Source organism: Poecile atricapillus, chromosome 15 (assembly GCF_030490865.1).
Source record: "Poecile atricapillus isolate bPoeAtr1 chromosome 15, bPoeAtr1.hap1, whole genome shotgun sequence".
Taxonomy (NCBI): Eukaryota; Metazoa; Chordata; class Aves; order Passeriformes; family Paridae; genus Poecile; species Poecile atricapillus.
In genome coordinates this window covers 9,063,240-9,086,633 of record NC_081263.1, presented here as the reverse complement: position 1 = coordinate 9,086,633, position 23,394 = coordinate 9,063,240, and the positions used below count along the sequence as shown (strand labels likewise).

The 23,394-nt window shown below is 50.1% G+C and overlaps 1 protein-coding gene across 1 annotated transcript; it reads left to right on the top strand.

Moving 5' to 3' along the window:
* Window positions 1–2,109: 2,109 nt before the first annotated feature.
* On the top strand, window positions 2,110–21,966 carry ADA (adenosine deaminase). Its single transcript, XM_058850709.1, has 11 exons — window positions 2,110–2,222; window positions 9,582–9,643; window positions 12,789–12,911; window positions 13,028–13,171; window positions 13,964–14,079; window positions 16,313–16,437; window positions 18,039–18,110; window positions 18,376–18,477; window positions 19,205–19,272; window positions 19,690–19,819; window positions 20,221–21,966. Exons 1-11 carry the CDS (start codon window positions 2,187–2,189, stop codon window positions 20,320–20,322), a joined length of 1,080 nt encoding a protein of 359 aa, XP_058706692.1. The 5' UTR covers window positions 2,110–2,186; the 3' UTR covers window positions 20,323–21,966.
* The last annotated feature ends 1,428 nt before the right edge of the window (window positions 21,967–23,394 follow it).

Below are 23,394 nucleotides of genomic sequence, written 5' to 3'. Positions count from 1 at the left end.
CTGATTTGTACCCTGCCTAAACCACTTTGTTTGTGCCCAGACCATCTATGCACACTCAGAGAGGGGAGGGGTGTGTTTCTCAAATTCAGCACTTTCAAAGCTTTGGGAGCTTGAAACTATTTTAAAATATATGCTGTTTATCCCTGCTGGTTTTCCATAAGCCTGGTTAGTGCTGTTCCATCTCACAGTCTCCTGGAAGCCCTGTGTGGTGCTGGCCCCATACTTGGCAGCTAATGATTACTTTCCCCCGCCAGTCACTATTTTGTAAAGAATATTTTTGCCTGTTAGCTATGGCTAATGTGCTTTGTACAGCATGGATGCAGTCAGGGCATCCCTGAAAGGTTGTATTTAATAAAAGAACATGCTGATGAACCTTCCACACCAGCCAAGCCCTGGGCTGTTCCCACAGGCTCCACTGCAGTGCACATACCCAAATAACCTTGGGATTTGAGTTGAAAAACTACTGTTTTCTCACTGCCTACTTGGCTTTGGGGCAGAAATTCCGTGGCTGCTCTCATGGCAAAGCTGGGGAGGAGTGACAAGGGAGGTCGGTGACATTGCCTTGTGCAGCAGTGAGCCTGTAGCACGTCCTGCACTCACCAAGCAGTGCCAGCACCAGCTCACAGCCCTCGCTTTCAGGGCTGCTTGCTCTCCCCTGGGCTGTTTGCTGTCACCTGCCTGTGACAGCACAGGGCTGCAGGAGCACCCAGCCTTCCCCATCCCCACCAGCAGAGCTCTGCCTAGCTAATCCCCTGCTGCCAGCTTCCACAAACAATGTCCATCTGGAGTAAACACAGCTGGGGAAGGAGATGAGGAAACTTTATTTTGCAACCATTTGTGGTAGTGTTCACAACTACAGCCCCAAGCGCTTTCTCTGCTTACGCACCAGAGCAAGTAACAATAGTATTTTTCATTGATATAGTGACTTTTGTCTCCAAGGCTCCCTGCAGACCCGGCCTGTGGTCTGGGCATGGCCTCACGACCTGGGCACATGAACTCCTGTCATGAAGAACTAAACTGTGGTCCTTGTCTCTGCAGTGATTTTGGAAATACCAGCTGCCTGGTCAGTGCCTTCTGGGAAGTTTAGAGCACATCTCACCCAGGGCTGCATATGGGCCCCGGGGATGTTCCCCAAGGGTCGATCTAGGGAAGGTTCCATTTGGCAAATTTACCTCTAGCTAGATAGGGACACTAGGTCTGGAGTGACTGAAACTCTGCTCTCCTCAGTATCAGAGAATCCAGGGAGAGGAGCACGCAGAACTTCCCTGAAAGTCTCTTTTTCTGGAGACACAACGTGGGCACAACCCTGTGCAACCTACTCTAGGTGAAACTTTATTAGCAGGGAGGCTGGATGAAATGATCTCCAGAGCTCCCATTCTTGTTTGTGGCTTTCTGCCTCGCTGTCTTCACAAATGTGGGCTGCCATCTGCATCACCCACGGGAGAGGAAAGCAGGATGCAGAGGAGCAGCATAAAACATGGCCAGGTCACTGAAAATAAGAAATGAAAAGCTGAGTGTGAGTTTGCCCGAGCTGCAAGTAGATGTATGGTGGACCAAAAGCCATCAGACAAAATAAAGTGAGTCACTGAGCAGCAGGTTTGAGAGCAGGAAAGGTTAATACAAACATTGTTGAATTGGCTTAAGACTGCAATCAAAGCTGGAGATTGCTTTCCTGTTCTTCAGGCGGAGCTGTCGTTTTTTCCTGTTCTATTTTCTGCCAGTGTGATCATTGGAGGAGCAGATCCACCCGGGCCCTCAGCTCCTGAAGGAAACGCGAGTGGGATTGCAGGAAGGGCAGATTTATACTAAACGTGAGGGAGAAATTCTTCCCTGTGAGCATGGTGAGGGTGGCACAGGTTGCTCAGAGACGCTGTGGCTGCCCCTGGATCCCTGGAAGCGTCCAAGGCCAGGCTGGACGGGGCTTGGAGCACGCTGGGATAGCGGCAGGGCTCCCTGCCCCCGGCAGTGTGGGTGGAATGAGAGGGTCTCTAGCGTTCCCCCACAGCGGAATCACTCCAACCTTCCCCCACAGAGGAATTACCCCAGCGTTCCCTCAGCGCGCCCTGCCGCCGAGTGCCTGCCCCGGGCCCGGCGTGCGTGGGGCGGGCCGGGCCGGGGCGGGGCCGGCCGAGCGGGGCCGCGGGGCGGGCGCGGAGCGGCAGCGGCAGAGCGGCGGCAGCGGCGGCATGGAGCGGGCACCGAGGATCTTCGGGGGACCCAAGGTGAGCTGGCAGCGCTGCCGGAGGCACAGGGCCGGGAACGGGGCGTGCACGGGCACCGAGGTGCTGTGCACGGGAGCGGGGAGCGCGGCTTGCTCTGGTGCGAGGTGCCGAACCGGGACTGAGGTGCGGAGCCCGGGGCTGAGGTGCGGAGCCCGGGGCTGAGGTGCGGAGCCCGGGGCTGAGGTGCGGAGCCCGGGGCTGAGGTGAGGAGCCCGGGGCTGAGGTGCCGTGCCCGGGGCTGAGGTGCGGAGCCCGGGGCTGAGGTGCGGAGCCCGGGGCTGAGGTGCCGTGCCCGGGGCTGAGGTGCGGAGCCCGGGGCTGAGGTGCGGAGCCCGGGGCTGAGGTGCGGAGCCCGGGGCTGAGGTGCGGAGCCCGGGGCTGAGGTGCCGTGCCCGGAGCTGAGGTGCGGAGCCCGGGGCTGAGGTGCCGTGCCCGGGGCTGAGGTGCGGAGCCCGGGGCTGAGGTGCGGAGCCCGGGGCTGAGGTGCGGAGCCCGGGGCTGAGGTGCGGAGCCCGGGGCTGAGGTGCTGCGCTCCGGTCGCGCCCCGGAGCCCAGCGGCCGCAGCTCTCCTCACCCCGGGGCTGCAGCCGGCTGGGAACGGGGCATGTGTCCCCCGGGACCGGGGCTCGCTGGGCGCCGTCACCCCGCGGTCCCAGCCGGGCGCTGCGCTGCCCTGGCCCGGTGCTCCCCGCAGGGACGGGCACGGGCTGTCCCGGGTGTCCCGCACATCGCCGGAGCGATGCGGGTCCAGGATCGTCCCATCGCCCGGCCGGGAACGCGGCTCCACCGGGCTGGGCATGCACAGGTGGCCTGGCTGGGGAAGGGGCAAGCTCTGAAGGGCCCTGCATCCCAAGCACTGTCGTTGGGATGAGTGCTAACATGCTAAAACAGGCGTTTCCTCGTGTGGATTTTTTTTTTTTTTTAATATATTTTGTTCTGGGGGTTGGTTTTGTTGATTTTGCGTGCTTTTGGTTGGGTTTTTTTGTGATTTTGTTTGTTTTTTTTTCTCTTACATACTTTGTTCAGTCATCCCTCAGATACCCATTACACCACTTTGGAACACTCTCTGACAGCAGGCACCAGTCTTTCGCTCTCTCCGTGCTCTGTATATTACATCTCTAGTAGCATCATGCAGTAATGTGTTTATTATCCAGATTGTAAAATAGAGAAGGAAGAAGATGAAACAGCTGTGGTTAGCAATAATCCTGTATCTGATGGAAAGACACTGCCTGTGCTGCAGGATGGCTCAGCTCTCAGGCTGTGGTCTGGGTAAGGTGCTGTACAGGGAGCAGGTCTGCCAGGTTGGGCTCTTGTGGGAAAGTAGGAATCAAGGTAGAGGAGACCAAGAAAAGTGATGTGAAAGTTGTGGTGCTGCTCTGGGAAAGCATGAGTGGTGGCAACTGCTTGTGGCATTTCCAGAGAAATAGATTGTCTCCAAAACCTTGAAAGGATTGGGGGGTTTTGCTGCTATTTGCATCCTCTCCCACTTCCAAACTATTTATCTCTCAGTTGAGTTTGCACCAGAAAAGTCTCACATACTTGGAAAGGGCAGTGTGCAAAGGTCTGATTGATGTTTCATTCCATCACTGTGGTTCCCTTTCTAGGAAGCTGATCCATGCAATAGCAGGCAAACCTTGATACCAAAATCCAGAGAGCATTGGAATCTGCTAATGATTAAAGCCTTTTAAAGTCCACTTCAGTTTTGGGAGATGGTGGTGCTTCATCAGCTCCACTAAGAAAAAAGGCTGTTGGTTCACCCTGGTGATTTTAATCTTCTGGCCAAGAGAAGCAACTGAAGTTCTTCTTTCATGCTTCCACTTTTTCCGTTTATGTGAGACTGGGATACCAAAGAGAAAGATCTAGGAAAAACTGCAGGGTTTGACTGCTAAGATCAGGCTTCTGTTTTCTGGCTATTTGCAATTATGAGATTGGTTTTCCTGACTCAGGCAGTCCCTTTCAGTCCTGTGAACCTGCTAAGTCAGGCTCGGGGAAAAAAAATGGGCCTGAAGTCAGTTAATGAGCCCTATTCATTCCTCTGGATCCTCTGCCATTTGGAATGATCAGTTTTGTGTTTTAGAGATGTTTCTGGTAACTGAAGCAGCTTCAGCCCCAGCTGAATGTGGGGCCAGGGCTGCCCATGCGTTTTTCAGGAACTCGCTGACTCCCAGTGACCACAGTAATGAACAGGGAGCTGTGGGAGGACAACTTTGAACCCTGCTTATCATAGGCCATAAAAGAACAGAAAAGGTTGATGTTCCTTTGATGTCAACCATCACCCTTTCTGTTCCACAACCAGAGCAGAGACTGTGTCCTTGCTCACTGCCCTCTTCTTGTAGGCCAGCCCCAGCTTGGGGGCTTTAGGACATGTGGCTGTCTTCTCCTGCAGCTCCCACGTGCCTTGAGCTGTGTTGTGGAGAGCAGAATGGGAATAGGGGTTTCTGGGGTCAGGCCCACTCTCTCCAGTGGCTGGTGTAGCTCATTTGCAAGATAATCATCAGGTGACATGGGGCAGGTGTTCCTGTGAGGAACACTGTGTGTGGCAGCCTCTCAGAGTGGATGCTGACCCAGCCTGGGTGCTACCAAAGGTGCCTGTGCTGGCTATACCCAGGGGGTTTGGATGGACCTCCTGCCCCACTCCCTGTAGTACTGCAGACTCTCCCTGCCTTTTGTGAGGATGGCAAGTGATGCTGGATTTGGCTTGTCCACTTCTTGTGCACAGCCTGACCCCTGACTTGGCATGGGTCAGAGCCTGGTGCTGCTGAGACTGCACTGAGCTCAAGCCATACCTTACACAGTGGTACCTTGTGTGCTCAATTCTTTAATAACAGAGTATGGGGATGCTCTTGGATAACCTTCCCAGGTCCACTTGTCAAACATGGTGGCAGTAAGAGGTTGTCTTGGTGCTGCACAAAGAGCCAGGACTCTGTCTCTCTGAAGCAGTGCCTTGCTCCAGCCAGGTGTGGGTGCGAGGTCTGTGGTGGCACATGGCCCTGCCACCCCATGGGAAGCATCACCTGTGATGACACACAGCCACCATCACCTGCTAGTGTCACCAGGAGTCTCATACTGAGGTCAGTGGAGGGTGAGTAGTTGGTGCCAGGAGGGTGGTACTAAAGGCTGCTCAGCACTGGAGCATCCTCCTCTTCCTCAGCCACCAAACCCATCAATTATTATGGATGTGTAGAAAGCACAAATATTTCCTGCATTGGAGCACTGTGGGACTTGTAGTCTCCCATGTTTCTCTTTTAAAGGCTCACCCTTTAAAGCATGTGACAGATACATCTCTCAAATGCATTTGTGGTGTCCTCAGGTTTGAGGATGATGATGTGCTACTTCCACTTCACAACTCTCTTGAGCCACTCTCACCTCTTGCTTCTAAACGAGCATTTGAGATCAACTTAAGATGAGGAACATTTTGTTCCTAACAGCACACTTCCATAAAACCAGTCTCTGGGGAATATAGTTAATTGTTTTTTGCAGTGATTTGCCGCGCTTATCTAATAATTGACAAATTACAGCTGTAGCTACCCTGGTTTTCAGCCATTGAGATTATTAGAATGAACCTAAATTATCACCTTTTAAGAGGCTGACAAATAATCCTGGGCAAAGTCACTGTTAAGGGTTTTAAAATGATGCAACTTTATCAGCTGCCTGATTATCTATTAACATCTGCTGGAAACATCACAGTAAAAGGGGTGGACTGGCTTTGGTCATTGTATATATTTTTGAAAAATACCCTAAAACCACCAAACACAGAAAATCCTTCAAGTGCCTTAGCTTGAATGGCTCTTTTTATGCCATATAATGGGCAAGCTGAGCAGGTAGCTGCTCTGCCATGGTCCACTGATCAAACCATAATAAAGAAATTGTGTTGGGTTGACTGTGGATGAAAATACTTTGAATGTGTGGTTAACTTTTTCCCCTTAATTTCACTAAAATGAAAATAATCAGACTTGATCCTGGAATGGAACATGCTTGTTTGAGTACCTTCATTTTGTGTTTGAATTTATTTTTGAAGCTTATTACGTCTCAAAGAAAACATGAAAATATTTTCATAGAAGTCAAGCCAGAGCCCTTAAAACTTCTCCTTTTTAAAAAGTCTGAACCAACTTGCTGATATCTGCACTAATGAGTCATGTGCCATGGTTGAGCTAAAGTTTTTTTTGCATAAAACTGGAAGTTGTTTGCTCTGATGGCCTTGCTGGGGGCTGTATGTGCTGAGGACACACCATTTACAGCCTTTTGAACGTTCTTTGAACCCATCCCTCTGGCTTTCAACAAGTCTAGAGTGAAACTAAAAGTTTTATTGCATTACACTCAGGGTTTTTGGTGCACTGATGGAAGGTCAGTGGAGGTGCAGGAGGGACTGAAGGGTTCCTGCACAAAGCTGGGCTTGAGGGTCCTGACTGTCCCTGGGAGAAGAACAAAGCTCGTTCCTCAGGAAAGCGTTGGAGAGTTCACCTGCCTTCCTATTCTTCATCAGAACAGGTGGTACCACATCCAGCTGGGATGTGAGAAAGGAAGTTATCCATCTGGTCTAGTGGGTGGCATCCCTGCCCACAGCAGCAGGGGTTGGAACTAAATGACCTTTAAGTTCCTTTCCAACCCAAACCTTTCTGTGATTCTATGGTCTGTGGTCCTGGAATGGTTGAAGGCTCCTGTCCAGTGCTGGTGCAGCCTGTGGTGCTGCTCAGATCCTTCACCAGGTGTTGAGATCCCAATATAATATGTGTGCTCGTGCTTTCTCTACAAATAAATCTGAGGGTTTGGGGTGGGAGACCACATGCACATGGAGCTGTGTACTGAGGAGGAGAGAGCTGTGGAAGAGGCACTGGGCTTCTGCATTCACCTAATTTCTACTTGCTCAGGCATGTCCCCTGGAGCCACAGTTCAGAGAAAACTCTTTCATCCTTATCTGGGTACTTTCCTTGGCTTAAGGCAAGGTCGTGTCACCCATTTGTATCTGGAAAAGACTTGTGCTTTGTTTACCCGAAACAAACAAGCAGGAAGAGGGCTGAAATGTAATCTGCAGTGAGCAGCCTCCCACAGACCTGGAAGCCCTCAGGGTTTGCGAGCAAGGTGCCGGGGCAGATGAGCTGCGCCTCTGCTGATTGCATCCTTATCTGGAGCCCTGTAGGCACACCTTTCCAGCTTCTCCTGAATGTCCTTTGGCCATCTAAATAGCATAGATTAGTTCACAGCTGCAGAAAACTCTGCTCTGAAGCACTGGTCTCCAGGAAATCCAAAACTTTTTGGGTTGAACAGCATTGCACAAGGGTTTCTTAGCACTTGGTTTAAGTGTTCAGACCCAAAAAAGGGCTGGCATGGGACAAAGAGCCTGTTGCTGATATTGGAGAGGAACTTGCTTCTTTACAAGCATCTCCCCTGCAGAAGTGGCAGGTGACGTACGTAGATGAAGGATGTCACAGAATCTGCTTTCTCATTGATGGAAATGTCATGTTGGGATGTTCTTGCAGGAAACTCTTGAAAAGTGTTTGCGGGAAAAGACCTCAATAGGTTCATGTTGCTTTGTTTTTTAAATCCAATGTGAGCAAATTTCAAGCCTGTTTCTCCACCAGAAAGTCATAAGGGCTGTTGAATACCTCAAGGAGTGGATCATGCATGGTTTTAAAGTAGGAATTGGAACTCAAGAGTAGAAAACATGCCAGGCGTCCACATCTGGCAATGCAAACCATGTTTGTATCCTCCTATTTGCTGCTTTGCAGGACATTTAGTCCTCATAAGCAGGATTGCATAACTCGAGGAGGGGGGAAAGATCAGGTTTTGCCCTTTTTCAATCTTCCTTTCTGTAGATTCAGATTGTATCTTAAGGGCAGAAGTGGCAGGGGTATGTTTTTACAGTCTGCTATCAGTGGCGTCTGTGGGCATATTCATGAGCCCTGGGCCAGCTGATTGCCACCAGAAGTTTGATCTATCCTGAGCCTGCCCCACCTGCGTTTTGCATGCCACCAATGTTCCAGTGGCAGCTTCATGGCCATCATGTGGAGATGGCCTGAGCCCCAGCACTGTCCCTGCCATGCTTGTTGCTGCAGAAATGACAAGTGAAAGCCCTAGCAGTGAGTCAGGTGCCTCTGCCTGCAGGGCAGGTGTGCAGGGCTGTGTGTTGGGGGTGGGTGTGAGCTCGTGGGCATCAGAGCAAGCCCCAGAGATGGGCACTGCCAGCCCTGTGCCAGGAGCTCACCTCTTGGACACTTGCAGGCACCACTTACTCAATTTTCTCCCAGCTCCTCGTAGTTATTGTTTGATACATACCCTGACGCCAGAGGGTTTGTGAGTTTTAATTAGTAACCATGGGTAGTTTAGTTATCCATGCAAATATCCAGTCCTCTCAATCCTACTCCAGTCTTACCCTTGGCACCCTGCAGCTATCATCTATGCAGGAAAATGCATAGATGTTATAACTAAATGTCCACGATGTTATAACTAAAAAGAACTTTGTGTATTAAGTTTCTAATCTACAGTTTCATTTAAAAATACAATAAAATCAACTATGTATTTTGTAAGCTATTCTGTTACTTAAAAGAAAACAGTTCTGGAAAGATGGATATCTAGCTGAAACATTTTACAGCTAATGTTTTCCTTCCCAATTCGACTTCCAAATCATATTTGTCATGTTCCTCCAAAATCCCCAGCTGGCTAATGGAAAAAACTTGCTTTTGCTTTTTCTGGGTCTCCTTATCCAAAATCCAATGTTTCAGCAATAATGGGGAAATAGGTCTTTAGAGTGAAAAGACCTGAGTTACTCAGTCCCATTTTTAATGAGTAAAAAATGAAGTGTTTTATTTTTAAACCTTGTTAGTTCTATGGGGCAACTTGTTATAAATTTTTACAGCACCTTTGTGCTGTGGGACTGACCCCTTGTGTAGGATTAGAGAGCCTGTAAGCCTTGATAATACCATGTAATTAACAACCCATCAGGAGCTGATTCTTGGAAGTGAAGTCAAAGTTTTTGTGTAATGACTCTTAGCAAATTAATTAGTGTTAGCTGCCTGTGATTTCAAGGAGGAAGCAAGCTGGAAAGTGAAGGTGTTTACTTTTTTCACTCTTCCTGAACTCTAAATAAGTATAGGGCAGTTCCTAAAAATTACTGGAAACAGGATAAATTTCTAAAGATTCATTAAATGTGTGAGCTGCAGCAGCCATAACAAAATATTTAGACAATACTTAGATATTGAAAAATAAACTCTATAATGATTATATTTTAAAAATGTGTATGTGCCTCCTGGTCGTGACTTTGTCTCTGTATTGGCTACATTTATACCCATGTGAGCACCAGTTACTTCTCTCTGAATTTATTGTTGCAGCTCAAGAGTACCTGACCCATTTCTCTTATTGCAGGTAGAGCTTCACGTCCACCTGGATGGAGCCATCAGACCAGAGACCATCTTGTACTTTGGCAAGTGAGTTGTGGGGGGAAGGAAGCCCTTGGGATCTGCAGTTCAAAGGCATCCTCCCTTCTGCTTCTCCAGATCTGGGGCAGGGGAGTTCCTGCCAGCAGCAAACCTGGCTGGTGCTGGTTCTGTCCCTGCCCAGGCCTGACTGCACAGTGTGAGGACACTGAGCACACCCCAAAAGACACTGGGGCTTCCCAGGTAGCAGGAATGTGACTGAGGTGGTTGTGTGTTTGTGGGCAAGCTCAGAGGAGCCACCATGAGAAAAGTCCCGAAGATGTCTCATAAAGAACTGCTTGCCTTTGAAGTGTACCCAGGACACAGCAGAGGTGCTGTATTCTCCTTTCTTTTTCCACATTCCTAATCACAAAACCAAGTGGAATGACAGCAGGCTGGGAGTGTTGTCTTGGTGGTGGTGCTGTTCCACAGTTTGGGAGGAAAAACCAGCTTGGGTGCCCTTGCCTGCCCTGCTGCCACGTGCATTTGAATCCCAGGCTGTCTGCCTGGTGGCAGCAGTCAAGGAGTCACGCTGGTGTGAGGGTGACCCAGGGAAGCACTTGGCAGTGACTTAGAGAGAGGTTGTTTCCTTGACAGAGCCCACGTGCATCTTCCTTCAGTGTAGATTTTGTGGGAAGCACGGGGTGAATGTTTAACCTGTGCAAGGGCCTGGCTCCACATTTGTAAGCAAAATAAACAAGTTTTCTTCCAGCTGTCACTGATAGCCTTACGTCAAGAAGGTGGCAAGAGTAAGGATTTTGGGAAACAGCTCTTAGGCACAGCTCTGGTATTTTTGGGGAGGAAGTCAGTTTGAGGAGGATGAGAAGTGGTTCTAGCATCCTGTGAGTCCAGCAGATTCCAAGGCAGTGCAGTCCTAGGGGGAAATATTCTTTCTGGAGTAGCTTTTTCTGCAGGGCCTGGCCATACTTTTTGCTGTGTAGTCAGAGAAAGGAGGGTGAGTCAGGGCTGTCCATCCCATTTTTTGCTGTATGCTGGCATGGTGAATTCAGTCAGGGTTCCTACTGGTGATCTGCAGGGCTGGAATACAGGTCCATATGAACAGAAGAAGTTGGTGCTGACTCCCTGGGGCTCTTCTGGGCCCCACTGCCTGCAAAGAGAAAATGCCAGTGTAGTCCCCTAGGAGAATTGTAGGAGCCCTGAAACCCAGGAGGTACTGGCTGTCCGGGGATCCTGTGCCAGGAGCCTTGCTTAGGGCAGAAACCTTCATTGCCTGAGTGTGTGCTGAATTCCCTCTTATTTTTAAACAGTCCTGGCATCCCCCTGAGCTGCCAGCCCTCGGGTGAGCAAGGCTGTGCTATTCATGGGCTCTAAAACTTGCACTCACACACAAACCAGTGGGGCAGTGCAGAAGGCTATAGGGGACTGACTGCCTTAATAATCTCACCCTGGGCACAGAAAGCTGTTTGTGGTCTATTTTTAAAGGTAAAGAGCTGGAAATAATTTTGCTAGGTGGTGTTTGACCATGTACACAGAACTCCAAGCTGCTGGGATGCACAAGCCCCCTTGGGCAGTGCACTGCTGAATGCAGATGTTCCTATAAACTTTGTCTCAAATTTTGTCAGGTCTGGGTCAGTCTTTGCATCATTCCTGCTCAGCTAAAGGGCTCAGAGGTGCGACTGACCCCTCATGGGGACGAGGTGTCCCCAGGAGACACCCTTTCTGTGGTGGGATGGTGCTGCCCATAGCTGGAGGGAGTCTAGGAAGGACACCAAGGTGGCAGTGAGGACAAACGTGATCCCCTCTGGCCACTTTGCTTCAAGAAGAACCCCACCTACAAGGAGGGTTGGATGGGGTGGCAGCAGCTCCAAAAGCCAGGTTGGCATGATCCACCAGATCTCCTCATCCAGAGGTGTGATTCCAGTGTGGATCATCCCAAAGCACTGCCACTGATACCTGCATGAAGGCACTGCTTCTGGAAGGACATGAAAGAGGTCAGGGAGGTGGCTTTGCTGTAGGAAACTTTCCTGGGGCAGGTGGAGGAAGGTGCAGGTCAGTTCCTGGAGCAGAGACTGATGTTGTCAGTGCCATGGAAAGGGCAAGGCAGGGAGGAAAACCGATGCCTTGGCAGCGATGACTGTTCCCTGCTGAGTGCCAGCAACTTAATCTGTGTAGATTGGATGTGAGGCCTGAGTGTGGGGCTGGTTTCCTTCCTGGCTGAGTGGGAAAGGAGCAATGTTTACCAAGCCCAGGAGCCGGGTCCTTTGGACTGTGTCCCTGCATGGCTCATTGGGATGGTTGCTGGCATTGCAGTACTAAAGCTGTCTGTGGTGTTTTGTCTCTATTAGCAGAATTCTTCCATCAATCAGCTGTAATTCATTGTGGCAGGAAAGAGGATTAAAAACAAATGTCTGGTTATCATTCCAAATTTGTTTTGGCTTGTGCAGGGTACCAGAGGGTGGGGGGGATAGCAAAGCCTGCCTGGGAAGCTGCAGGACCCTTGGCTGGCAGCCTCCTTGATCAGAGCTGTCGCCACACCAGGAACACCTTCACCAACTCTGTATTCCAGCTGCTCCGGGGAAAGATGGCCTCTTCCCTCTTAGAAGCATTTATGTGGGCATTAGTGAGTCTGTCCCTTCAGTGAGAGCAGTTGTTGCTGTTTGTTCCTGTGTGGGAGGTGTTCCTGTCACAGAAGATGCCACCAGGATGCTGGGCTCAGGAAGCAGGAGCTGCTGGCACTAAACCCATGAGCCACGACACTTCTGCCTGTGTGATCCCAGGCCTTGGAGCATCTTCTTGATTTTTCAACCCTTTGAGCCTGCATAAGTGGTAATTAACGTTTCTAAAGAATTTTGGCAATTCTGCTGCTGGGTCTAGGAGGTGCCAAGAAATAATCCAGAGCCCCTTTAGATGAACTCCTTCTTAAGCTTCAAATGTGCCCTGGCTGTGTTCCTGCCGGGTCAGCCTGGGCTTGTATTTTGGTTTGTTTGTGCTTTGCCTGTGTTTTGGATCACCTTCCTCTCTGCTGAGATTCAGGGCTCTGTCCATGAGGAGGTTTTGGAAGGTCAGCATGTGCTGTATCTTCCCTGTGAGGAAATGGTGGTTGATGCTGTCAGCTTTGGATACAACTGGTGTATAAAATGGGCTGATTAAAAATGCAATAACCTTCCCTGTCAGTAACATGTGACTTCGTTTCCAGGAAAAGAGGCATCCCTCTCCCTGGGAATACTGTTGAGGAGCTCTTGAAGTATGTCAGCTATGACAAACCACTGACACTTCCCAAGTTTCTAGAGAAATTCAATTACTACATGCCTGCCATTGCGTAAGTACCCTGCTATTTGCTTTTTCCCCCCTCAACCCTTGGCTGGATCCCTTGGCTCAGCCTTGGAGGTCTCCTGTGGGCCCTGAGGGTGACAGGACCCACTGCCATCCCTGCAGGGGTGACCGTGAGGCGGTGAAGAGAATTGCCTATGAGTTTGTGGAAACAAAAGCAAAGGAAGGAGTCACCTACGTGGAGGTCCGGTACAGCCCTCACCTCCTGGCAAACTCTGGTGTGGCTCCCATGCCCTGGGGACAAAATGAGTGAGTGATCCTGCTGTGCTGGGGAGCTGGTGGGTGGCTGGTTGGGGATGGAGAAGGCATCCCCATGCCAGTCAGCCCCATTCAAAAGCTGCTGTGACAAACCTTCTTTCTTCTCCCATGCAACGAGAGCCAGCTTCCACCTCCCTCTCCCATCGGTAGGGTTTTTCATCCTAGATACCTCTGTGTGCTGCAGTGTTTTAATGTCCCTTGCTCTGGGCACCGAGTTCTACATGTGCAGAGCAGCTGTGCTCAACCTTCTGGCTGAAGCCCTTCCCTGTGAGAGGGAAAGAAATGTCCACATATGGACTGCCTGACCACAAAATGGGAATTTGAGCTGGCAGCGATGATGGGTGGTGTTGGAGGGGACTGGTGGTCTGATCCCTTCCTTTCATGTCATCCCCTCTGTGATATGGGCCTCTCATTAAATCAGTGCTGGGCTCTGGGGCCCCTCCAAAGTGTGCTGTGGTAGGTGCTGAGCCCTGGGCTTGCCTGGCTGCAGAGAACTGTGTGCCTTAATGAGATGCTCTGGCAAAAAGGGGGTTCCTCTGCTCAGGCAGGATGGGCACCCAGTTCCACAAGGCCTTTCTAAGTCTTAGTGTCACCTGTGCCTGCTTCAGTGCCTGGTATCTGGTAGTGGGTGTAAAAGGTCCTCTTGGGCTCTGGGTGCTCTTGTGGGGCACATGGGACCTGGGGCAGCCTGAACTCCCAGGGGATGCTGGGCTGGACCTGTGGCTCCTGCCTGCCTCCCTGGCAAGTGCCTGGCCTCTTGCTGATGGCTTTTCTTCCCTGCAGGGGAGACCTCACTCCAGACGAAGTTGTTCAGCTCGTAAATCAGGGACTGAAGGATGGAGAAAGGGATTTCCACATCAAAGCCAGGTCTATTCTATGCTGCATGCGCCATATGCCAAGTAATGTATTGCAGCTCCCCTGCTGCTCTGCTCCCCTTCCCTGATGCGTGGTGGGGGGACATCCCTGGGTCTGGGGCCCTGCAGAAACGTGGGGACAGCCCTGATCTGTGGGTCTGATGCAGGACCAGACAGTGCTGAGGAGATTCTGGGGGTCCTCTGCTCCTTTCACTGTTGGGCAAAGGTCTACTGGATGCAGGAGCGGGGTGCAACCAGTATCTGAAAGGTCTTGCCAGAGGGACAAAAGGGGCTCCTCTGTCCTCTCCTGGGGGAGCTGTGATCTCTGCTCCCTGACCAAAGCTAGAGCTCACCTTGGGCCAGTAAAAGCCACTGGCACAGTGAGCACTTGCATCTGCCATGAGTGACTGGAGGTCTGAAAGCAAATGGTCGTGGAAAGAGGACCAGGCACAACATGTCACACTTCCCTGCTCGTGGTCCTACATGACCTCATGTCGTGACCTGCTCAGATCCTTAGCCTGGGTCATGGGGCAGCCAGAGAATCCATTGGCAGCAGCCAGTCTCTGCTGGCTTAAGCTGAAAACACAAGTCAGATATACTTAAGGCACATATATAAAATGTCTTTTATGAGATCAGCAGCTCTGACAAAAAACTTTGTTGGTAACGGGTGCTGTGACCCAGAATAGGAAGAAAATCCAATTTCCAGCATTTCAATGGGCTGCTGAGTTTTGCAAAGATCTTCCTCTAGGGAAGGATGCAGCCAGAGAGAGGATGTGTGACAGTAGCTGTTTTATGTGAAGAGTTTATTCTGAGTATCTTCATACCTCACACCAATTTTATGTAGGCTTAGTAGGGTAGATGGTGGAAAGATTTCTCCTAGTGAGTACATGTTAATTTGCATTTAGAAACGTGAAAAATTATATTCTTGGAAGCTGGGAGATTTGAGAGTGGTTTTTTTTTTTTTTTTCCTGCCTGCACAGTCAATACCAAAGTGTTGTTACACTTTGAAAACTTTATCCTTACATTTCCGGTTTCTAGGGAAAAAATGTTCTTCTTTGTAGAAGCTGGAGAGATGTAAGGCACAGTCACACTGATCTGCAGTTACAGTCCCTGCCAATGCACAAGGTAAAGGCAGGAGGTGGCAGGAGCATCCAAGGGCATGTGCAGCCTGCACTTCACTGCAGGAGGGATTGCTTGTGCAACCAGGTATTCTCATACCTGTGTCCCAGGGCACCAGCTGATACCCAGAGCCAATGACATGCTTGATAAAGAGTCTTTAGCAGTGCATTCAGGATGTGCTGCTGCACAGTGAGAAGCCACCCTGTAATTAATGAACTGTTGAGAGAAAGGCAGAGATACCAGTCAGAGCTAACTCATATTAAACTTGTTAATAAAACAATGACCCTAACCCAGCAAGTTGGAAAATGGTGGAAAAAAATCCCAGATGCACACATCGTCCTGGTGTGTTGATATGATTTGGGGATAGTCTGTACACAGCAGGTGCCTGTTAATTATTAACACTACTGTTTATCTCTGTTTCTTGGCCTTTCTGCCAAGGTTAAGTGCTATGTGAGCTGGTAGATGCAGTTTCTTTCCCAGAGGTTATCTATCCTGATCAGAGAGAACTCTGTTAGTCTCTTTAGAACTTGTTAGTCTCTTTCTCATGGATGGTAAATAGCTCAAACTTCAGCTCCTTCCCAGCAGGAGTAGAATCTTTTGGAGAGTCAAGGATGCCCTGCAACAGATGGCTGTAGTACAGGGCCCCCCAGAGACTCCTCGCAGCCCTGACACAGCTCATCTGGTGGGACAGTTCTTGCCTTTACCCTCACCTTGCCCAGCCAGGGAAGGGATGAAAGCTCAGGAGTTGAGGGATTTCTCCAATACACCATAGTACAGCCCCAAGGCAGTGCAGCTCATCTTACCTCGAGCCAACTGCAGCAGTCACCACTGCTTGGAAGCTTTTTAATTAATTTTCCCCCCTACTTTAAGTGAGCAGAAAAACATGATGAGAGCAGTTTTATAGCTGGTAAATGCATTTGATTTCTCTTTCATTGACAACAGACTGATCAGTTGACAGCTTTTATTTGTCTGAAGATCACAGAGATGATGGACCTTTCTAGCAGTTTCCTAGCTTTCTTTTTTGGGCATCAAATTTTGGGAAAGACTAAAGAAAATAGCTCTAGCCTTCTAGTTATAGGACCAGGATTTGTTTAGAAAAATGCTGAAGGTATGACCCTTAAGAATGCTTCCTCCTGAATCTTGGTGCTGCCTCTTCCAGGCTGGTCTCCAGAGGTGGTGGAGCTCTGCAAGAAGTATCAAAACGATTCTGTGGTGGCTGTGGACCTGGCTGGAGATGAGACCCTGAAGGTGGAGGATTACTCTGAGCATAAGAAGGCTTATGAGGTTTGTGGAATAAGTTTTTAAAAAGAAATTACAAGAAAAATATATATTGAGGGGATGTGTGTGAAGGGACACTGTTCAAATTGCAAACAGCTGGGACAGCTTAAGGATTCGTTGCAGCTATTAAAAACATTCAGTTAAATAGCAGAAGTATTTGTTTATATTTCCTAAATGATTAATGGCAGGCATCATTGCTAAAACATGGGCTTGGCATGCTACCCTGTAGCACTGAGCGTGAGAGGAGTGACACAGAGCTCAAATCAACCCCCACCCCACTGCTGTTGGCTCCTGGGGCTTGGTGAAACCACAGCCAAGGGTGGAAGAGACTGGCCTTTCCAGTCTGGCAGAAATCACCCGGGGGACAGAGGAGAAGCTGCACATTTGCAGGGCTTTTATCTGATCATCTCAAATGCAAACACTGGAATGGCTTCAGGAGCCTTATCCCAGGCTCTCACCAAACCTCAGCCTTTGCAGTGGCTCGAAGAAAAGGGAAAACCTCACTCCTCTCTGCTGGGGGAAATTTGGGGTTGTTAGTCCCCACCATCAGTGGGGGAGGAGGTTGTGCACCATCACTGACAAAAAGGATGGTGGTTTGCAAGCAGTGCTCAGGTCTGAAAGTACATGGGGCTTCCTTGGGGCCTTCACCCCATCAATGGGAGCTGATACAAGGCTGTCCTGCCCTGCTGTGCTGAGTGAACAGGGTGATTATAAACAATAATACAGCAACAGCAGTTCATTAACTGATGGGAGGGCAATCTCGTCCTGCCCTGGTGGACCAGCAGTATTATCCAGGTCCAGTCTCCTCTGTCTGAAGGATGCATCTTGTCTCTGTGCCAGGGGCTCACTCAGGCTCTGAGATGCTGAAGCAAACCCCCCTCCCATCTGTATTAAGTAACTGAAAAACTCCTGAGTGCAAATCCCTGAAGGACTGTCTGTGAAGAATGTCTGCTGCAAGATGGGGCTTGCAGCCTGCCTGCTGCCAGCTGGCTGGCCCTTCTCCAGCAAAGCAGGAGCCAGGCTTCCCTGCAGGCTCCATGGTTTCCCAAAGTCCAGGCAGCCTGTGACCCCCTGGCAAGGAAATTTTCAGTATGATCATGGAGCTGTACCCAAATCTGCACTCACAGGGTCCTTATGGCTGGGCTGCCTCCAGCACCAGCCCCTTGCAGGAGGGAGGTGCTCAGTGTCAGAACATTTCTTCATCTCTGCCCTGGGGTCCTTCTGCACCCTCCCACCTGGCTGCAGCCACCAAAAATATAAAAGTTCCAAAGCATGGAACTCCTGCAAATTTAATGCAGAAAGGCAAGTGGGTGGAGGAAGAGGAGCTCAGAACTTGCTGCTGTCTGAAGAGGAGGCAGGAATGAACTCACCCAGTATTAGAAGTCCATGAAGAGCCTGGCTGGGGTCCAGTGGAAGATAACCAGAATTTTTAAGTGTCTCTCTACGTGACATTACCGAGCTCATGCAGCCCTTGGAGTGCAAGGCTCGTGATCTGTGGGTTCTTGGCACAGGAGCCTTGCTGTGCCCCCGAGAGCAGTGCCAGCCCCTGAGCCTGCTGACCTTGCTGCAGGTGATGGGACAGGAACATGTTCTCCCTTGTTTTGCAGGAAGCTGAGAGATGTGGGATTCATCGCACCGTCCATGCCGGAGAGGCCGGCCCGGCTGCCATGGTCAAGGAGGTACGAGGGGTTCCTGGCTCAAGGCAGACAAGGACAGGGGTGTGACATGTCCTGCACCGGAGAGACAGGTGTCCAGGTCCTCCCCATATCCACAGCAAAGTGAACACTGGGGACATGGACAGAGGTCTGACCTGATGGCTGCAAAAGGCCATCCCAGGAGCCAGCTCGGTGGTGTGGGTTGTACCTGCAGTGGGATGGGGGGCTCTGGGCAGGCAGGGGCTGAGCTGTGCTCAGAGGCTCTGAGGGGTTTTCCTGTGCTCTCTAGGCAGTTTATGTCCTGAAGGCCGAGCGCGTTGGCCATGGGTACCATGTCGTGGAGGACCCTGAGCTCTACAAGGAGCTGCTGAAAACAAAGATGCATTTTGAGGTAAGGACATGTGGTGGGAGTGTGACAACCAAGTAGCTGCTGAGTGGAAAACAAGCCCTCACTCAGGCTGTGCTGCAGCCAGGGACAGGACCTGACACCCAAATGCTGACCACGTGTACAGTGATGTGTTTAACCCAGATGCCCAGAGCTCCACAGGAAAAACTTTGGGAATAAACCTGTCTGTGCTGGGATGTGCTGCTGGGAGCACTGGTGTGCACAGCAGCTTGTGGGAGGGACGTAGCAGAAAGAAAGGATCCTTGTGTGGCCAAGGATACACTCTGGAGACCTTATTCACTGATTTATACACCTCAGGCCTGAAGGCTTGTCCTTCCACAAATCAGGCTGCTGTACCAGAGCAAGTCTGGTTAGAGGAAATGCCTGGGAGTTAGAGTGCATGTAAGGATTTCTTTTGCTTTTCCCCAGAATGGCCATATCCAGCCAATAGAAGGAACAGGTACTTAATGCAAGTGGTTTTGTTACTGTGATTGGCACTGGGCTGGTGACTGACTGGCCATGGGTAACATCCCACTGCCTCCTGCCACTGTCATGTGAGCTGTGGGCTCCTCGCATCCTGGGACATGTCCATGGTCTGTCAGGGCAGTGCTGAGGGGCAGCTGTGAACAGAGCTCTAATCTGAGTTACCAGTGTGCAGAGCTATCTGTGTCCACAGCTGGGGTTCAGATCCACGTGGTTGATTCTGCTTTTCATGCTTAACTCCCAAAAACAGGTCTGCCCTTGGTCCAGTTATCTCACTGGAGCATGTTCTCCGGACTTCACCAAACACCCTGTAATACAGTAAGACTTCTCAATTATGTGAAATCTCAAATAACTAGGATTTGGGTTGATAACAGCTCGTTTATTGCTTTGCAAAGCTAAGGCACATCTAATTTTGTAGGACAATGTGGCACATCCATGCCCTTTGGCATGGAAGAGCCTGGTGCAGCTGGAGGGGTGTGGGGGTCCCTTGGGGAGGCTGTCCTGTCCCTCCTGCCCTGCTCTGAGTTATGGGGCATGAGATGCTGCACCCCAGCCACTGCTGGCAGGTCAGTGCAGGGTCATGTGGGGGACAAGCTGAACCTTGTGTGCTTTTCCCCAGCAGTGCCAGCTGCAGAAACAGCCCCAAGGTCTTTGCTTTTGCTGCATTTCACCCTGAGAACTGCACAGTATCACACCCAGTGTTCTGCCCATCAGTTCAACCTGATTTCATTACAGGTTTAAGAAGGATCGTGCCAACTATTCTCTAAACACGGATGACCCCCTCATCTTCAACTCCACCATTGACAAGGACTATGGCATTGTGAAGGAACACATGGGATTCACTGAAGAGGAGTTCAAGAGAGTCGTAAGTTGGCCTTGGCTGGGTGTTCTGCTGGTGTCTCAGTGCAGCCCAGAACAACCTGCTGGTTTTTCTTCATGACCTTTAAGAGTTTTTAATGGAAATCTAAAAATTCTGCTCTTGCCTCCTAAGCAGGAAAGTAGGTTCAGGCTCAAAGTACACATCCCAAAAATTCCAGAGTATTTAAAGACCTTTGCTTTGTGCTGGTCTCATTTCTCCTGGGACTGCTGCTAGTGATGGGCCAGAGCAGTTGGCATAAAATAAGACCATGGAAATGAATCTGAGAGCGGAAACTTTATACTCTCTCTCACCTGCTGCTGCTCAGAGCCAGGTGCTGGGATGTGCACAACTATGTGTTCATGTCTGATATGTCTTAATGTTCCTGTGTTCCCCCTCTGCCTCCTCAGAACATCAATGCAGCCCAGTCCAGCTTCTTACCCGAGAAGGAAAAGCAGGAGCTGCTCAACAAGCTGTACGAAGCCTATGGGATGGTCCCCAACGCATCGTGACCCGTCCCTCGGAGCCAGCGTGGAGCAGGGCCCTCCTTCACGAGTGCCTGACTCTGCTCTGTGCCAGAGGGAGCACTGGCAGGAGGTGCCCAGAGTCAGTCTCTATTCCTGGCAGCCCTGTGTTGACCCTTACAGTGCTCATCAGAATCAGACTATCACATACACCTACTTGTACCCCACAAACTCTCTCCTGAATGGATATCCAGCTTCCTGTCCTGCTGTTGTGCAAGCAGACTGGCTCTGCCTGCTGGCCTGACTCCCTTCTCCATCTGCTGGTGTTTCTGTACTGCAAATGCAAACAGAAAAACCTCCCCTACGTTTTTTTCCCCTGCTCTTTCCCTGTTTTACCTGTCCTGCCCCACTGACCTGCCTGGCCCTTGCCTGCAGTGCTGAAATAACCACTTTCAACTCTGGCTGTGGCCTGGGTTAATCTTCACCTTTCCAGGGAAGAGATGTGCTAGTGCTAGCAGGGAGAGAGCAGCCTTTTCAGACACAGAGGCTTTATTCTCGTCCCTGTGAGTGGGAGGGTTTGGTCACAGCTATATTTACCCAGGGTTAGTCTTGTACTAACAAGCTGCAAGTTGGTGCTCCTGCCCATGCACAGGTCCGAAGGGCATTTAAAACAAAATACAATTTTTTTGGCATCCTTTCTTGGACAAGAACTCCCCTGTGTCAGGCCTCTCCCCATGTCACTGCTGCAGAAGTGCACACCTTGGGCTCAGGCCCCAGCTGTGCTCACAGCTGGCCATGACCGTGCTCACACACACATAGGAAGTTGGAACATAATTTTACCACTTCGGGCCAAAATCTGCCTTCTGGGATTTTTCCCACTTTTTTACTCATCTTGGAGAACTCCTGTGAACTGCAGTTTGATCTTCCTCTTACCTTTGTTTAGGACTTGGAAAAAACGTGATTGATTGCCTGGTTTAACAATTCTGCCCTCCTTCTGATTTGACACAATCATTAAGCACTCTTAAGGCTGAATAAGTAAATTAACTTGGACCCCATGTCACACATTGACTCGGGGCCCATCTGACTGCTTCTCTTACTCAATTATGACACTGGCTAGAAGTCAGATCTTCAATTTGGTGGAGAATTTATACAGAGAAACTCACCAAAAATTCCTTAATGATTTTATGGCATTATCGTGTTTTTACTCAATAAGCAATAGAGCTGTGCATCCAGAGAAGAGACCACTGTTTTCTTACCTGAGTGTGTGGTGTGCTTTAGCATCCCAGGGCTTTGCCAAGAAGCTCACTCCAAAGATACTGTACCAAAAAGTTGCCTTTGACCAGGAGCCATGGTCACCATTGCCACGGACAGACCATGGGCTGGTCCAGTCTCAGCCAGCAGTGATGGTGTGCTGGGAGTATTTCCATCCTTTCTGGGCTTCCATATTGGTCTTCAGAGTAAAATACTCATCTCTGAAGTATGTGGTGCATAGATAGGTAAATGAAGATGAGAGAGTGATTTTCTTACTTTTATAAAGCGAAAGATAAAGTATCACTTTAAGGGACATGATTGTGGCAAGAAACAGGCCTTTTTGGGGTCATTTTTCTCCAAAAATAATTTCTGAAGAAGAGTTGCTTGTTTGGATTCTGGACAGTTGATTGTTAATCCTGTTTAATAAAATAACAAATTTATATTAAAAAATAAATCCTTGTGCCTTTCTGTTCAGGGGTGACTGTTCAGACTGGCAGGTGGTCCTCGACCCCTGCTAGACCACAGGGGTTCATTGATGGGTGTGATGGGGGCTTTGGTAGCTCAGTTGCTGCCTTCTCCTGGTGCCAGCTTGGAGCACTTTGGCAGCCAGAGGGAAGCCTGCTCCCTTGCCAAACAGCCAAGTTGGATTTACGGCTGCAGGTTGTTCCAAACTCCCCTGTGCTTTTCCCTTCACTAATCCAAGGGGTGCACACCGCTGCTAGAGCAGCAATGCCATCATGGGGTACTCTCACTTTTCCAGGTGTTTATCAAAAATAGTCACTTTTTTTCCCTGTCTCCTGGGATTTTGGTTGATGCTCAGAGCCAAGAGGGGCAGTCTGGGCTGCTGGGCTACACCATCAGTGTGGGCAGGGGAGTGTTTGCTCAAAGGTTTTTGGGTCATTTAGTGCTTGGTTAGACTTTGACAAGTCTGGGATGGCCATGTTCAGCTGAAAAGAAGGGCTTGGAGCATCCCTGTGCCCAGCAGCTTTGCAGATCAGGATGTGGCTGGATTAAGGCAATGCCCTTGGTCTTTCAGTGACAGTGGCTGAGCTGGCTGCCACTTGCAGGGGGAACCTGATGCCTCTCACCCATCCCCTGAGAGAAGCTGGCCAACAGGTCCCTACTCCTCTGCCTAAATATAATTCTGAAACAGATATTTTCTGACCAGGGAGAGCTAAGATTAGCCCACATTTGACTCTTGGAGTTCTTGTGTGGTGCTCAGTCTTTATGCACTGCCTTTCAGCTCTGTGTGTGTGTCAGCATGAGCCAAAATTGTTGTTCTTTGGTGAGGAGAGCTGGAAACGGGGCTTAAAGACACAACTGTGCAGTCAGCCAGGTCCAGGAGCTACCTGCTGGTTTGCCCCCGGGCATGGGAAGTGGGAGCAGGCTCTTGGCTGCTGTCCAGGCAGGGCTCTGCAATGATACCCAGCCACTCCAGGAGCCTTTTGCCAAAGCAGCAGCCACTGCCACTGCCTGCCTGCCAAATCCTCATTTCCTGTGGGGGCTGGAGCTGTGGAAACCTCTGTGCTCACCCCATGGACATCACTTCTCACAAACAATTCTCCCTCCATCTGGCAGCCACTTCTCGGCTGATTTATGGCCTTGTTTTGGCTGATAAATCTCAGTTCATTCAGTTCATCCTTAGGCTGTCAGGGAGATGCTTGTCCTTGTGTCACCAGTGGAGAGTTTCTCAGGTCAGCTCTGCCCTGTCCTTGAGCTGGTGCTCAGTCCCAGTCAGGCTGCTCCACTGGGATCAGTGAAACACCAGCAATGCTCCTGCAGTTCTGTGCTGCAGAGGGAAAACACCTCTTCCCACTGGCACCAATCCTGCTGGTGCCTGGGCAGTAAACCTGGGAAAGTGGGAACAGA

Coding starts and splice junctions, on each gene's coding strand:
- ADA (XM_058850709.1), top strand. CDS start 2,187: ATGGAGCGGGCACCGAGGATCTTCGGGGGACCCAAG. Junction 16,438..18,038: donor AGCATAAGAAGGCTTATGAG/GTTTGTGGAATA, acceptor CTTGTTTTGCAG/GAAGCTGAGAGATGTGGGAT. Junction 19,273..19,689: donor ACCAAACACCCTGTAATACA/GTAAGACTTCTC, acceptor ATTTCATTACAG/GTTTAAGAAGGATCGTGCCA.